The sequence below is a fragment of the Panthera uncia genome, unplaced genomic scaffold (assembly GCF_023721935.1).
Source record: "Panthera uncia isolate 11264 unplaced genomic scaffold, Puncia_PCG_1.0 HiC_scaffold_2286, whole genome shotgun sequence".
NCBI lineage: Eukaryota > Metazoa > Chordata > Mammalia > Carnivora > Felidae > Panthera > Panthera uncia.
Window position 1 is genome coordinate 1 of NW_026059005.1, and position 12,726 is coordinate 12,726.

General features: G+C 43.9%; 3 protein-coding genes across 3 annotated transcripts; all 3 read right to left on the bottom strand.

The window, feature by feature from the left end:
* Positions 1–4: 4 nt before the first annotated feature.
* On the bottom strand, positions 5–2,253 carry LOC125917721 (protocadherin alpha-6-like; the record flags this gene model as incomplete). Its single annotated transcript, XM_049623843.1, has 1 exon — positions 5–2,253. A coding segment is annotated over exon 1 (1,479 nt), but the record flags the coding sequence as incomplete, so codon positions are not given.
* Positions 2,254–4,738: 2,485 nt separating this feature from the next.
* LOC125917720 (protocadherin alpha-10-like) lies at positions 4,739–8,653 on the bottom strand. Its single transcript, XM_049623842.1, has one exon. The coding sequence runs from the start codon at positions 7,279–7,281 to the stop codon at positions 4,882–4,884; it is 2,400 nt and encodes a 799-aa protein (XP_049479799.1). The 5' UTR covers positions 7,282–8,653; the 3' UTR covers positions 4,739–4,881.
* Positions 8,654–9,970: 1,317 nt separating this feature from the next.
* On the bottom strand, positions 9,971–12,723 carry LOC125917719 (protocadherin alpha-3-like; the record flags this gene model as incomplete). Its single annotated transcript, XM_049623841.1, has 2 exons — positions 9,971–9,988; positions 11,608–12,723. Coding segments are annotated over 2 exons (1,134 nt in total), but the record flags the coding sequence as incomplete, so codon positions are not given.
* Positions 12,724–12,726: the final 3 nt, after the last annotated feature.

The following is a 12,726-nucleotide window of genomic DNA, read 5'->3' on the forward strand; positions in this document are numbered from 1 at the left end:
GCGCGGACACCGTGAAGATGTGGCAGCCGGGAGGGTTGTTCTCCTTCACGAACACCGTGTACTCGGCCTGCGCGAATGTCGGCGCGTTGTCGTTCACGTCGGCCACTTCCACGGACACGCTGGCCGTGGCCGACAGCGAAGGCGAGCCCCCGTCCCGTGCTGTCACTACTAGGGCATAGTCCGCCACGCTCTCGCGGTCCAGGGCGCTGTCCAGCACCAGCGAATAGTAATTCTTGAAGGTGGACACCAGCTTGAAGGGGACATGGGGTGTCAGAAAGCAGGTCACCTGGCCGTTGGCACCGGAGTCGAGATCTGACACGCTAATGAGGGCAATCACAGTACCTAACTGAGCGTCCTCTCGGACAGGTAAGGATAAAGAAGTCAATGCAATCTGAGGGACATTATCATTTTCATCCAAAACCTTCAATAAAACGGTGCAATGACCAGCCATGGGTGGGTGGCCTTTGTCCGTCGCGTCAATACGAATTTTGTATAAATTTACTTTTTCAAAATCTAAATTCCCTCTAATTACTATTTCTCCAGTATTTGGATCTATTTTAAACTGGTCGCTAACCATGGTTGGAATGAGACTATTAAAAGAGTATGAAATCTCCCCATTCACTCCTTCATCCCGATCAGAAGCATTAAGTCTGATTACTATTGTTCCGTTAGCCGAGTTTTCGAATATTCTTACTTCATATTCAGTCTGTTCGAAACCGGGAGCATTGTCATTCACGTCCAGCACAGTGACCAGCAGCTGAACAGTGCCTGTGAGTTCAGGTTTGCCTCCGTCGGTGGCTGTCAGAAATAAGTTATGTTCGGGAGCTTCCTCTCTGTCCAAGGAGTTCTTTAATACGAGCCCAATTTGTGTATTGTCATCACTGTTTGTTTTCACATCTAGGGAGAAGTATTCGCTGGAACTGAGTCTATAGGTTAAAAGAGAATTTGAGCCAACATCCGCATCTGACGCGCCCTCTAGTGGAAACAGAGAATCTGGCAGCCTTGATTCGTAAATCAGCACTCTTTGTTCCTTTAAACGAAACACAGGCGGGTTGTCATTAATGTCCTTCACCACCACTTCCACATGGAAAACCTGCAGCGGCCTGTCCACGATCACCTCCAGGTGGATGCTGCACTCCGCGTTTCGCCCACACAGTTCCTCGCGGTCGATCCGAGAATTCACAAACAAAATACCATTCTGCAGATTTACCTCGAGAAGATCCCCGCGGCCTTTGGACTCGACTCGGAAAAGGCGCGGCACCAGCTCCGCCAGCTCCAGCCCCAGGTCCTGGGCGATGCGGCCTACGAAGGTGCCATGTTTAGCCTCCTCCGGGACTGAGTACTGAACCTGGCAGCTGCCCTCCTCCCAGGCTACGAGCAGCAGAAGCGAGAGCAGCAGACACCGAGATCCCAGTGGTCCTTCCAGGGTAATAACCATGTCAAATACTTGTTTTATTTCCATCAGAAGATCTTGCCTCGTCATTAAGATGAAATATTGTATGATCCGACTCTGTTAATCCAATTCTGCGCCTGCCATCACTCAGCGCTTGTGGAACCAAGCAGTAACAGGAGGAATGAATTTTGAATACTGTAACAACTAGATTAACTTCATGGTAGACAGCGACATCATGCGACTACAAAGGGTAAGAAATGAATTCACATAACTTCGCTACGCTATAGTCCTTTAAATTAAAAAAAAATCTTATTTTGCCTTAATTTAATAGTAAATCTCCTTATGTTTGTAATTTTCAGAGCCATTTTCATCTCGTCTGACTTCTTTTATGAATTTAGACTAGGGTAAGGGATCAGATAATTCATAAACAACTTTCTCCCAATAATTTAATTACTGTTATCAACCAGGTTAGAAAATTTGTGATCTTAAGTAAGCCTGGGAATTAGAAGTGCAAACTATCCTAATCTCTTTATGTAGAGAAGAAACTTGTGCATATTCTTCTGTTACAGGATATGTTATTATATTTTGCTATGGGTAAAGAATGTAATTTTAAATTAACAAATTTTATCCACATTTTAAAAATCTTATAGATTGCAGTCCATTATTTCTTTTTTCAGTAAATATCAAATACTCCTAAGACTGTTTCTTTTACTTAATAATGGAAGATGGGGGCGCCTGGGTGGCTCAATGGGTTAAGTGTCAGACTTCAGCTCAAGTCATGATCTTGCAGTTCGTGAGTTTGAGCCCCGCATTGGGCTCTGTACTGACAGCTCAGAGCCTGGAGCCTGCTTCTGATTCTGTCTCCCTCTCTCTCTGCTCCTCCCCTGCTCATGCGCTCTCTCTCTCTCTCTCTCTCTCTCTCTCTCAAAAATAAATAAACATTAAAAAAATTTAATGATGGAAGATGAAAATTTTAGTGCATATTCTTTCCATTTCTAAATTTCCCTGCAGCTTTTATTAGGCCTCCCCTTCAAAAAATTTTCCTTAACATACTTGATTCTTGCAAATTCTAGTGGAATATCTACCCATAGTTCTTTGCTGCTCTGATCCTTCAGCTGCTCCTAAATGAGTTCATCCTTTTCTCTCAATCTTAACTTTGTATATGCTTTCCTTTAAGTGTCCTCATCCATTTCCAATGTTTCAAATAAGACTTTTATTGAAGTTATTCCCAAACCCACACCTTCCTTCCCTCTTTCTATGGTTCTCATTGACATTTTTACCTATGCATGGTGATGACTCTCAGAAAATAATTTGATTACACTTTGAAGATTATGAAGAGACATCATTAACAACCCCCAAATTCAAACCCTTGAAATTCTCATTTTGATTTAATGCAGTGAACATTGTACATGTCACCTGTATGAATTTTTTATCAGTCCTCATCCCTTACTTGCCCTATTCAAAGTCTGTCAACAGTCCATCTGTCTTTTCTTTCACATACTACCATATTTATTTTCATGAGTACAGTTAAAGGTAGAAATTCCATGACATTAGAATAACTTCTACACGACCTGAGATGGGATCAAAACCAACATTCCCAGTTTTATTTTTGACTACTCTCCAATGTGAATTCTATTTTGCAGATGAAATAGATCACCTCCTTGTCTTCTTCGTCAGTGCAACCTTTGTTCAAAGTGTTTCTAAAATTACCTCTCTCTTTACCTATAAAAATGTTATCCTGATATCAAAGTCAAGCCCAAATGTAAATTTTACCATGAATTCATCTGTAATGTTATCAGCTGGAGATGATTAAACTCTTCCTCAAAATGAGAAAATGAGAGTCACAAAAGGATTTGTCAAATGGACACATACCACCACCCATGCTCCAAAATTCTCATATACTTGCAAAATCCGCACAGACTACTGTAATACCAAGATGAGAAGCTTCATCTTAAACTAATTAACCTAGATCTATCTAATATTCCCTATCGCTGAATTTCTATTGCTTTTAGTGTGGGTACACAAAGAGTTCATATGCTAATGAATAATAACATCCAAATGAAAATTTCCTTTGCTTGCAGGAAATTAGCCTTGAGAAAAGATATATTAGCTTTCAGTCTTATTATTGAAGGTTTTCTAGAGCAGTTAAGATTTTTCATAAATTTTGCTGTAAGTCAAGAGTCCCTCTGAATATCAACTTTAATACTAGCTAATTAGGGGCGCCTGGGTAGATCAGTTGGTTAAGTGTCTGGCTTAGGCTCAGGTCATGATCTCAGAGTTCGTGGGTTCAGACCCCACATCAGGCTCTGTGCTGACAAACTCAGAGCCTTGACCTGCTTTGGATTCTGTGTCTCCCTCTCTCTCTGCTCCTCCCCTGCTCATGCTCTGTCTCTCTCTCAAAAATAAACATTAAAAAATTGAATTAGCTAATTAAAGTTAAGGGGTGCCTGGTTGGCTCAGTCAACTAAGTGTCCCACTCTTGATGTCAGTTCAGGTCGCCATCCCAGGGTCCTGGGATTGAGCCCCATGTCAGGCTCTGTGCTGAGCGTGGAGCCTGCTAAAGATTCTCACTCTCTCCCTCTCCCCCGCTTTTGTGCTCTCTCTCTAAAATAAAAGAATTAAAACTTTTTTAATTTAGAAATATTCAAGGAGGTATACCGAGTGACTTGATACAGAAGTTGGAAGGGAAACATTTTAAACCACTGTAAACCATATAAGTATATTTCATATTCAAAAATAAATGAAGCCTCTAAAGTTAAAAAATTAATCATAAATATCAAATTCATCATAAGTATGTGAAAGCCAACCATTTAGAGAAACCTGAAAAGAATCATTCAGTATACAAATATTACTTAAAAAGGAAGTTAAGGGGTGCCTGGCTCAGTCAGTTAAGCATCCAACTTTGGCTCAGGTCTCCATCTCACAGTCACCAGTTTGAGCCCCATGCCAGGCTCTGTTCAGACAGTTCAGAGCCTGGAGGCTGCTTGGGATTCTGTGTCTCCCTCTCTCTCTGCCTACCCCTCCACTCATGCTCTATCTCTCTCAAAAAATAAAATAAATATTAAAAAATAAATAATTTTAAAAGAAACACTTCACTGTAAAAAAAATTAACTGTCATAATAGGAGACTTTGAAAATAAATAACTCCACCAAATATGTCATACAAGTATCTTCCTACATTTCCTAAAGATTGAAAATTAAAATATTTATTAAAAATTTAATTTTGGAAACACTTTCTATTGTGCAACAAACACTAGTCCATTAACTCCAACTTTTAAAACCTAAAAAAGGGGAGGTATGTTACTGAAATAAATCTATTAGTGCAAAGCGATTATATGCAACAAACTAAAATGAATTCTAACCATAACCAATTTTAAGTAAATGAATTAATACCAATTCAGAATTTACATCTAAATGATGAGACAATAATCAAATATAAAACCATAATTTAAAATAAAAAGATGGAAGGAAATATTAAATATTAAAGACTTAACGAAAATTTTTGTGAATAATATTTTTGAGACTCACGATGTCTGCAGAGCCGGGACCTTGAGGTAGGCTGGGGCTGAAGGCCATGAGGTCGGTCTTGGGCGGACCCTCCCCAGAGCACACCCTCTGCCGCCTCTGCTGCGAGTACGACCAGCTCCCCACCGCGCTGGAACACACCAGCGTGGGCTTCCCCGGCCCGCACGCGCCCTCGCTGGGCGGCGCCGAGCACCGCAGCGCCACGTACAGCAGCAGCGTGAGCACCAGCAGGCTGGACACCGCGCAGATGGCGATGATCAGGTACACGTTGACATCCACCAGCGCCGTCTCCGCGCCGGCGGCGCCCGCCAACACCCGCGACGAGGCCTTGGGCGCCTGGCCGCTCTCCACCAGCGACAGCAGCACGGTGGCCGTGGCCGTCAGCGCCGGCTCGCCGTGGTCCCTCACCAGCACCAGCAGGCGCTGGCGCGGCGAGTCCGCCTCGTCCAGGCTGCGCGTCGTGCTGATCTCGCCCGTGTACAGCGCCACGCGGAACGGGCTGCGCGCGCCACCCGCCGCCGGCTGCAGCTCGTACGACAGCCACGCGTTGTAGCCCGAGTCGGCGTCCACCGCGCGCACCTTCGCCACCACGTGGCCCGCGCCCACCGACCGCCACACCAGCTCGCTCACCGCGCCGCCCGCGCCGCCCGCCCCAGGCAGCGGCAGCAGCGCGGGCGCGTTGTCGTTCTCGTCCAGCACGAACACCTGCAGCGTCACGTTGCTGCCCAGCGGAGGCACGCCCGCGTCGCGCGCGCTCACTTGGAACTGCAGCAGCTCCAGCTCCTCGTGGTCCAGCGGCTGCAGCGCGTACACCTTGCCGCTCTCCGCGTGCACCGACACGTAGCTCGACAGCGCACGCTCGCCCACCCGCCGCTCCACCAGCGAGTAGGACACCAGCGCGTTCTCCTGCGCGTCCGCGTCCCGCGCGGACACCGTGAAGATGTGGCAGCCGGGAGGGTTGTTCTCCTTCACGAACACCGTGTACTCGGCCTGCGCGAATGTCGGCGCGTTGTCGTTCACGTCGGCCACTTCCACGGACACGCTGGCCGTGGCCGACAGCGAAGGCGAGCCCCCGTCCCGTGCGGTCACCAGCAGCTCATAGTTCGCCACGCTCTCGCGGTCCAGGGCGCTGTCCAGCACCAGCGAATAGTAATTCTTGAAGGTGGACACCAGCTTGAAGGGGATGTGAGGCATCAGAGAGCAGGTCACCTGGCCATTAGCTCCAGAATCACGGTCGGACACGCTGATCAGGGCGATGACAGTGCCCACCTGAGCATCTTCTTGTACCGGAAGAGCCAAAGAAGTGATAGCCACCTCAGGTGAATTATCATTTTCATCCAGAATTTCCACTAAGACAGTGCAGTGACCAACCATAGGTGGGTTTCCTGTATCTGTCACATCTACATGAATTTCATAAGTGTTACTATCCTCAAAGTCAATAGCATCATTTATTCGTATTTCTCCCGTTTTTTCATTCATTAGAAATTTCCTTCTTACACTGGATGGAACCAAAGCACTAAATGAATATATCATTTCTTTGTTTATTCCTTCATCCGCATCAGACGCATTCAGCCATATTACTAACGTTTGGTTCGCTGAATTTTCATACATTTTAACTTCATAAACGGATCGGTCACACATAGGCGCATTATCATTGGCATCCAACACCAAGATCAGCAGAGTAACAGATCCAGTATATTCGGGTTTGCCTCCATCGGTTGCCGTTAATGATAACTGAAGCTGAGGATTTTCTTCACGATCCAGCATTTTTCCTAGAACAAGCACTGGAAATTTGCCTTTGTCTTTTTTGCTTATAATATCAAGAATGAAAAACTCATTTGGACTGAGTCTATAAGTAAGCACTGCATTCTCTCCAACATCAGCATCAGATGCGCCTTCTAGCGGAAATCGAGAGTCAAGCAGTCGAGATTCGGGTATTGAAAGCTTTTGTTCTGAGACGGAGAAGACTGGTGGGTTGTCGTTAATGTCCTTCACCTCCACCTCCACATGGAAAACCTGCAGCGGCCTGTCCACGATCACCTCCAGGTGGATGCTGCACTCTGCGTTCCGCCCGCACAACTCCTCCCGGTCGATCCGAGCATTCACAAACAAAATACCATTCTGCAGATTTACCTCCAGAAGATTCCCGCGACCTTTGGACTCCACTCGGAAAAACCGCGGCACCAGCTCCGCCAGCTCCAGCCCCAGGTCCTGCGCGATGCGGCCCACGAAGGTGCCGTGTTTGGCCTCCTCCGGGACCGAGTAGTGGACCTGACCGCTCCCCGCCTTCCAGGCTGCGACGAGCAGAAGCAAGAGAAGCACGCGCCAGTCTCTTGGCCCCCTGGGTCTGTAGACCAACATCATACCTTTCTGCCGATTTACAAATTGATGAATCAGCGGTCTAGAACAACTGCTGCCTGAATTTTCCTATTCGATTTCTTACATCCACTTTTATGGAAACGGCCGAGATCTGCGAATGTAGTTCCTTTCTAGTCCTCGAGAAACAGGATTATGCCTTTGTTCCAAAAAAAATTTTGTGGAAGACAGCGACATCCGGTGGCTGAATGTGTAAGTACAATTCCGTGAGTTTTAACAACTTGTCTTTCATTCACAGCGTTTGATTCTATTTGTACATATTTGTAGCTCTATGGATCTTCAAAACTTCACATGAGGTCTCTTTTGTACATAATAATAATCATTGTCGACCTTCAGTTCAGCGTTTTCTTAAATTCAGAATCTCGGGAAGTAATTTCTTCCCCCTGACTCTCATTAGCTACATTTGAAAATGCTCTTAATATTTTATAATACCAGTGTATTAGTTTTTTGCTGGATAACAAATTTATATGTCTTCAAGTTTGATACTTAATTCATTTCTCTTTCTCATTATTTTTGCGATTAAATAAACCTTACCAGACGCTAATCTCAAGTATCACTTCTCTGTGAGGTGTTTGAAACTCTTAAATTTCAGTCATCACTAGAAAGTTGAGAGAACACCAGCTCAATATTGGAAATGACTCCATTCTGATTCCTATTCTTAAACTTACTGGTTGTGTGACTCTCTCTGTCTCTGTTTCCAGTTTCATAACATTCATACAATAATAATGTGGGGGTTGTGTGAATTATGATACATTAAATACCTAGGATATTACCTTAAGGAGACCTAGGATATTACCTTAAGGAAAGTGAGTGGCTCATAAATGGCAATATTTTCAGCCCTCGATTTAGCCACATTTATTTTCATAATGGTCGAGACCAAAATCAGCTTTTTGGTAAAAATTATTACCTATATAATATTATCACTCTGCAATACCTTTACGATTGCTACTACACAGGCTGAGTGGTGGGTGGTTCCCATCTTAGGAAAGCAGAAAAGTACTTTTTTTGAGAAATCAGTTATACAGGGAGAAGTTACATTTTTTATATGTATCTTACATGGGAAAAAAGAACTTTAATTATGATTCTAAAGATAAGCACTTTCATCTTTGTTATATTTAAGCTTTTTGAGTACCCCAAATATACAGTTTGGGAATTATCTAATAGTTTTATCAGTGTCAACAAAATATTCATCATCACCTGGAGTAAAATATTTTCTCTCTTGAAGTTTTTAGAATCAAGTATTTAGCAGATGAAATTCTCTATTAATATATCTGCACTACTGAAAAAAGAGAAAAAGTTCTTTTTTTCCCAAAAAGGAAAAACTTAATAATAGGACCTTTGGTCTTATCCAAAGGTTATTTTCTTTACTTTAATGATATTGTAAGTTATAACAGAGATCAATAATTTTGAATTCTTTCAGTTGCTATTAAGAGCTGAAAAACAGACTAACACTTATGAACAAAAAAAGTGACAGGAATGAGAGTCATTTAATTCATGGATTCATGTGTGCCACTAAATTGTTTTTATAATCTTCTACTTCTTCAGATTGACCCTAGGTGAAAATCCATTCAAATTCTGGTTTTAGTGGCTATTTTTCTTGTAAAGCACAAATTAAAGTGTAACAACTTATGTATCTATCTACGATACCAATCAATGTTTAGTTTGAGCTACTTTCTGGAATCTAAAAATAAGTTTATTAGTGAATAATCATCGCAACACAAGGTAATAATATAAACTATACTCCATTCCTGTTAATGTGCATTTTATAGCAAGTAATAGCATAAATGTGCCAGTTAAATCTGCAATAATGAATACAAAGCAGGGATAGTTAAATTATATACTCTCAAATAATAGGAACTTGCTTCACTAAGTGTCTCATAAGCCTATTAGATCTAAAACTTCAGCTGAATAAGAAACACCTGGAGTGCTTACTGAAAAGCAAGTTTGCCAGTCCTACTTATTTCAGAAATTGTGGAGTAGAGTCTGGGAACCAGAATGTTCAATAAGGACTCCAGATGTTGCTAATGCAGTTAGCATTATCAGGTCTAGGATAGGATAGGCTGGCCATAGACCCCAAGTTACCTGGGATATACTCTGTTTATGTCTGTAGTCTCGTATACTTACTTATAGTGTCCCTTCACTCTCAAAAGTGTCTAAGATTAAGTCAGAACTTAGATAGTTAACCCTATATAAAAACTACAATTTAGGGGCTGACATAGGAAGTTTCATTATTGATTTAATGGTTGCTGCTTGAATTGAGGTGTGTTACCCACAGAAACACAGAGGGCTAGTTACTGGGCAAAAAACTAAAGTGTCTTCCATGCTCTCACTTCTCCATTTTGAACTTCTCAGCTGTTTCAAATCCTAACCTCCCTGGATCCCAGTGTGTGCATGCTTCCTGATGATCCAAAAGATAAATTCATTGCTAGATCTTCTGAAAATTTGCACATGATGATAGCCCATATTAAAAAGAAAATAAATATTAATATAAAGGATGAAATTACCAATTATATCAATACAGCTATCAATAATAAAGAATAAAATTTATAATTATAGAAAACATAGTAAATAATAAATAATACTAGCTCTAAGAGACTAAAGGAGCGGGGAGTTAGATTTCTAGCACTCCTTGATCCATATAATCCATATAACATATAATCAAATACCTGAGCCCAATTCAAGTGACATATGGAACCTGAAAAAAAGTGCAAGGACAGAGATATTTGAAGGTATAAGTCTAGATCTAAGGTGAGTTATCCTGATAGACGTAGACAAGATTGATTACAGGAGCTCAGAGAATACTCAAGTTTGGAAATAAACATGATGAAAAGAAAACAGATCACTTTGTAACATATAACAAACATGTCCTCTATAAGGGAAAAGAAAAAAATGCTGAAATGTATTATTTAAATTAATTTCACTTGCACTTTCATTGTTATATTGTGGCTCTATTCTCAAAGGTACTCTGATTTTGCTCTGAGTTTTTTTTTTTTTAAGTTCATTTATTTATTTTGAGAGAGAAGAGAAAGCATGCATGAGCAGGGGAAGGGCAGAGAGAGAGGGAGAGAGAATCCCAAGCAGGCTCCATGCTGTTAGTGCAGAGCCTGGGGAGGGGCTCAAACTCACAAACCATGAGATCATAACCTGAGCGAAAACCAAGAGCTGGACGCTTAACAACTGAGCCACCCAGGTTCCCCACTCTGCTGAGTTTTTAATTAAGGAGTACCTTGTAAAATATCTAACACAATAAAAACACCACAATATAAAAATAAGTCACATAACAAAAATGCTACATAAATATAAAGGAAGTTTCTAAAATATAAATTAGAAAATAAAAGCTTGGACTAAAGACCCAGTGTGAAGAACCACCACAATTCAGGAAATATAAGTTTAACATGTAATAAGTTTAAAGGTGTACAATCTCATCTCCAGATTTCTGTCTTTCAGAATATTGAGAGGGAAAGTAAATCATCCTCTCCACTGATGGAGTAACTTTTTAAGTTACAGACTATGAATTTCAAGAGAATTCAGAGTGTAGAACTTAGATATATCTCTAATGCTCAAACATATACTAACAAAATTTTTAGTAAAAAGGAGAAAGTCATTTGAAGAAAGAAAATACATGTCAGGAAGTATTTTCTCTAATATCAGATAAAATATCAATGTCAAGCATAAAGAAACATATTTTACACAAGTTGGAAGGAGTGTTACATTTCTAACATTTGGTGTTTGATTCCTAAAGCAAAGTAACTGATTTCTAGGGCACACTGAAATTTACTCATTGACGTAAACACTGAGTAGTGCTGACCAACCATGTTTCCAGTCTCCATCCAGAGGAAAGTAAAAAACTACAAAGTTAACAAGGTAACAGCTACTACATATTTCTGCTTATGGGTTTCTTATAAACAACAGAATTATACTAAAATATCATGCATACTTTAGAAATGAATAAATGACAGAGTGATGCTGAAGTATACTTAATGTGTAGCAATTAAATTGTTTTTCAACTGATACTTCTCAGGCAGAGAGGTAGCCTGGCTATAGAAATTCAATACAACCCCATAACAGATTTTAAACAAAACTGATTCAGCACCCAATAAATACCTACTCAATGTATGGTTTTTAATGATTCTCAATTAGAAATTGAAACTCAAAAGTCAGGTATAAAAGTACTCACTTCTGAAAAACAAGAAAATATTGACAGATCTCTATAATAACTGGGTAAAACTATTTAAGTACCGTTTGAGGTAACGAGAATATTTTTCAGGCTTCAAATATAAATCTATAAATAAATAAAATATTTGAACAACCGACCTTTCCAGAAGACTCCAAAGAAGCTTGTGGATCTTCCGTTGGATTCAGAGATCCAGGACACGGGGGAAGGCTGGGGCTGAAGGCCATGAGGTCGGTCTTGGGCGGACCCTCCCCAGAGCACACCCTCTGCCGCCTCTGCTGCGAGTACGACCAGCTCCCCACCGTGCTGGAACACACCAGCGTGGGCTTCCCCGGCCCGCACGCGCCCTCGCTGGGCGGCGCCAAGCACCGCAGCGCCACGTACAGCAGCAGCGTGAGCACCAGCAGGCTGGACACCGCGCAGATGGCGATGATCAGGTACACGTTGACATCCACCAGCGCCGCCTCCGCGCCGGCGGCGCCCGCCAACACCCGCGACGAGGCCTTGGGCGCCTGGCCGCTCTCCACCAGCGACAGCAGCACGGTGGCCGTGGCCGTCAGCGCCGGCTCGCCGTGGTCCCTCACCAGCACCAGCAGGCGCTGGCGCGGCGAGTCCGCCTCGTCCAGGCTGCGCGTCGTGCTGATCTCGCCCGTGTACAGCGCCACGCGGAACGGGCTGCGCGCGCCACCCGCCGCCGGCTGCAGCTCGTACGACAGCCACGCGTTGTAGCCCGAGTCGGCGTCCACCGCGCGCACCTTCGCCACCACGTGGCCCGCGCCCACCGACCGCCACACCAGCTCGCTCACGGCGCCGCCCGCGCCGCCCGCCCCAGGCAGCGGCAGCAGCGCGGGCGCGTTGTCGTTCTCGTCCAGCACGAACACCTGCAGCGTCACGTTGCTGCCCAGCGGAGGCACGCCCGCGTCGCGCGCGCTCACTTGGAACTGCAGCAGCTCCAGCTCCTCGTGGTCCAGCGGCTGCAGCGCGTACACCTTGCCGCTCTCCGCGTGCACCGACACGTAGCTCGACAGCGCACGCTCGCCCACCCGCCGCTCCACCAGCGAGTAGGACACCAGCGCGTTCTCCTGCGCGTCCGCGTCCTGCGCGGACACCGTGAAGATGTGGCAGCCGGGAGGGTTGTTCTCCTTCACGAACACCGTGTACTCGGCCTGCGCGAATGTCGGCGCGTTGTCGTTCACGTCGGCCACTTCCACGGACACGCTGGCCGTGGCCGACAGCGAAGGCGAGCCCCCGTCCCGTGC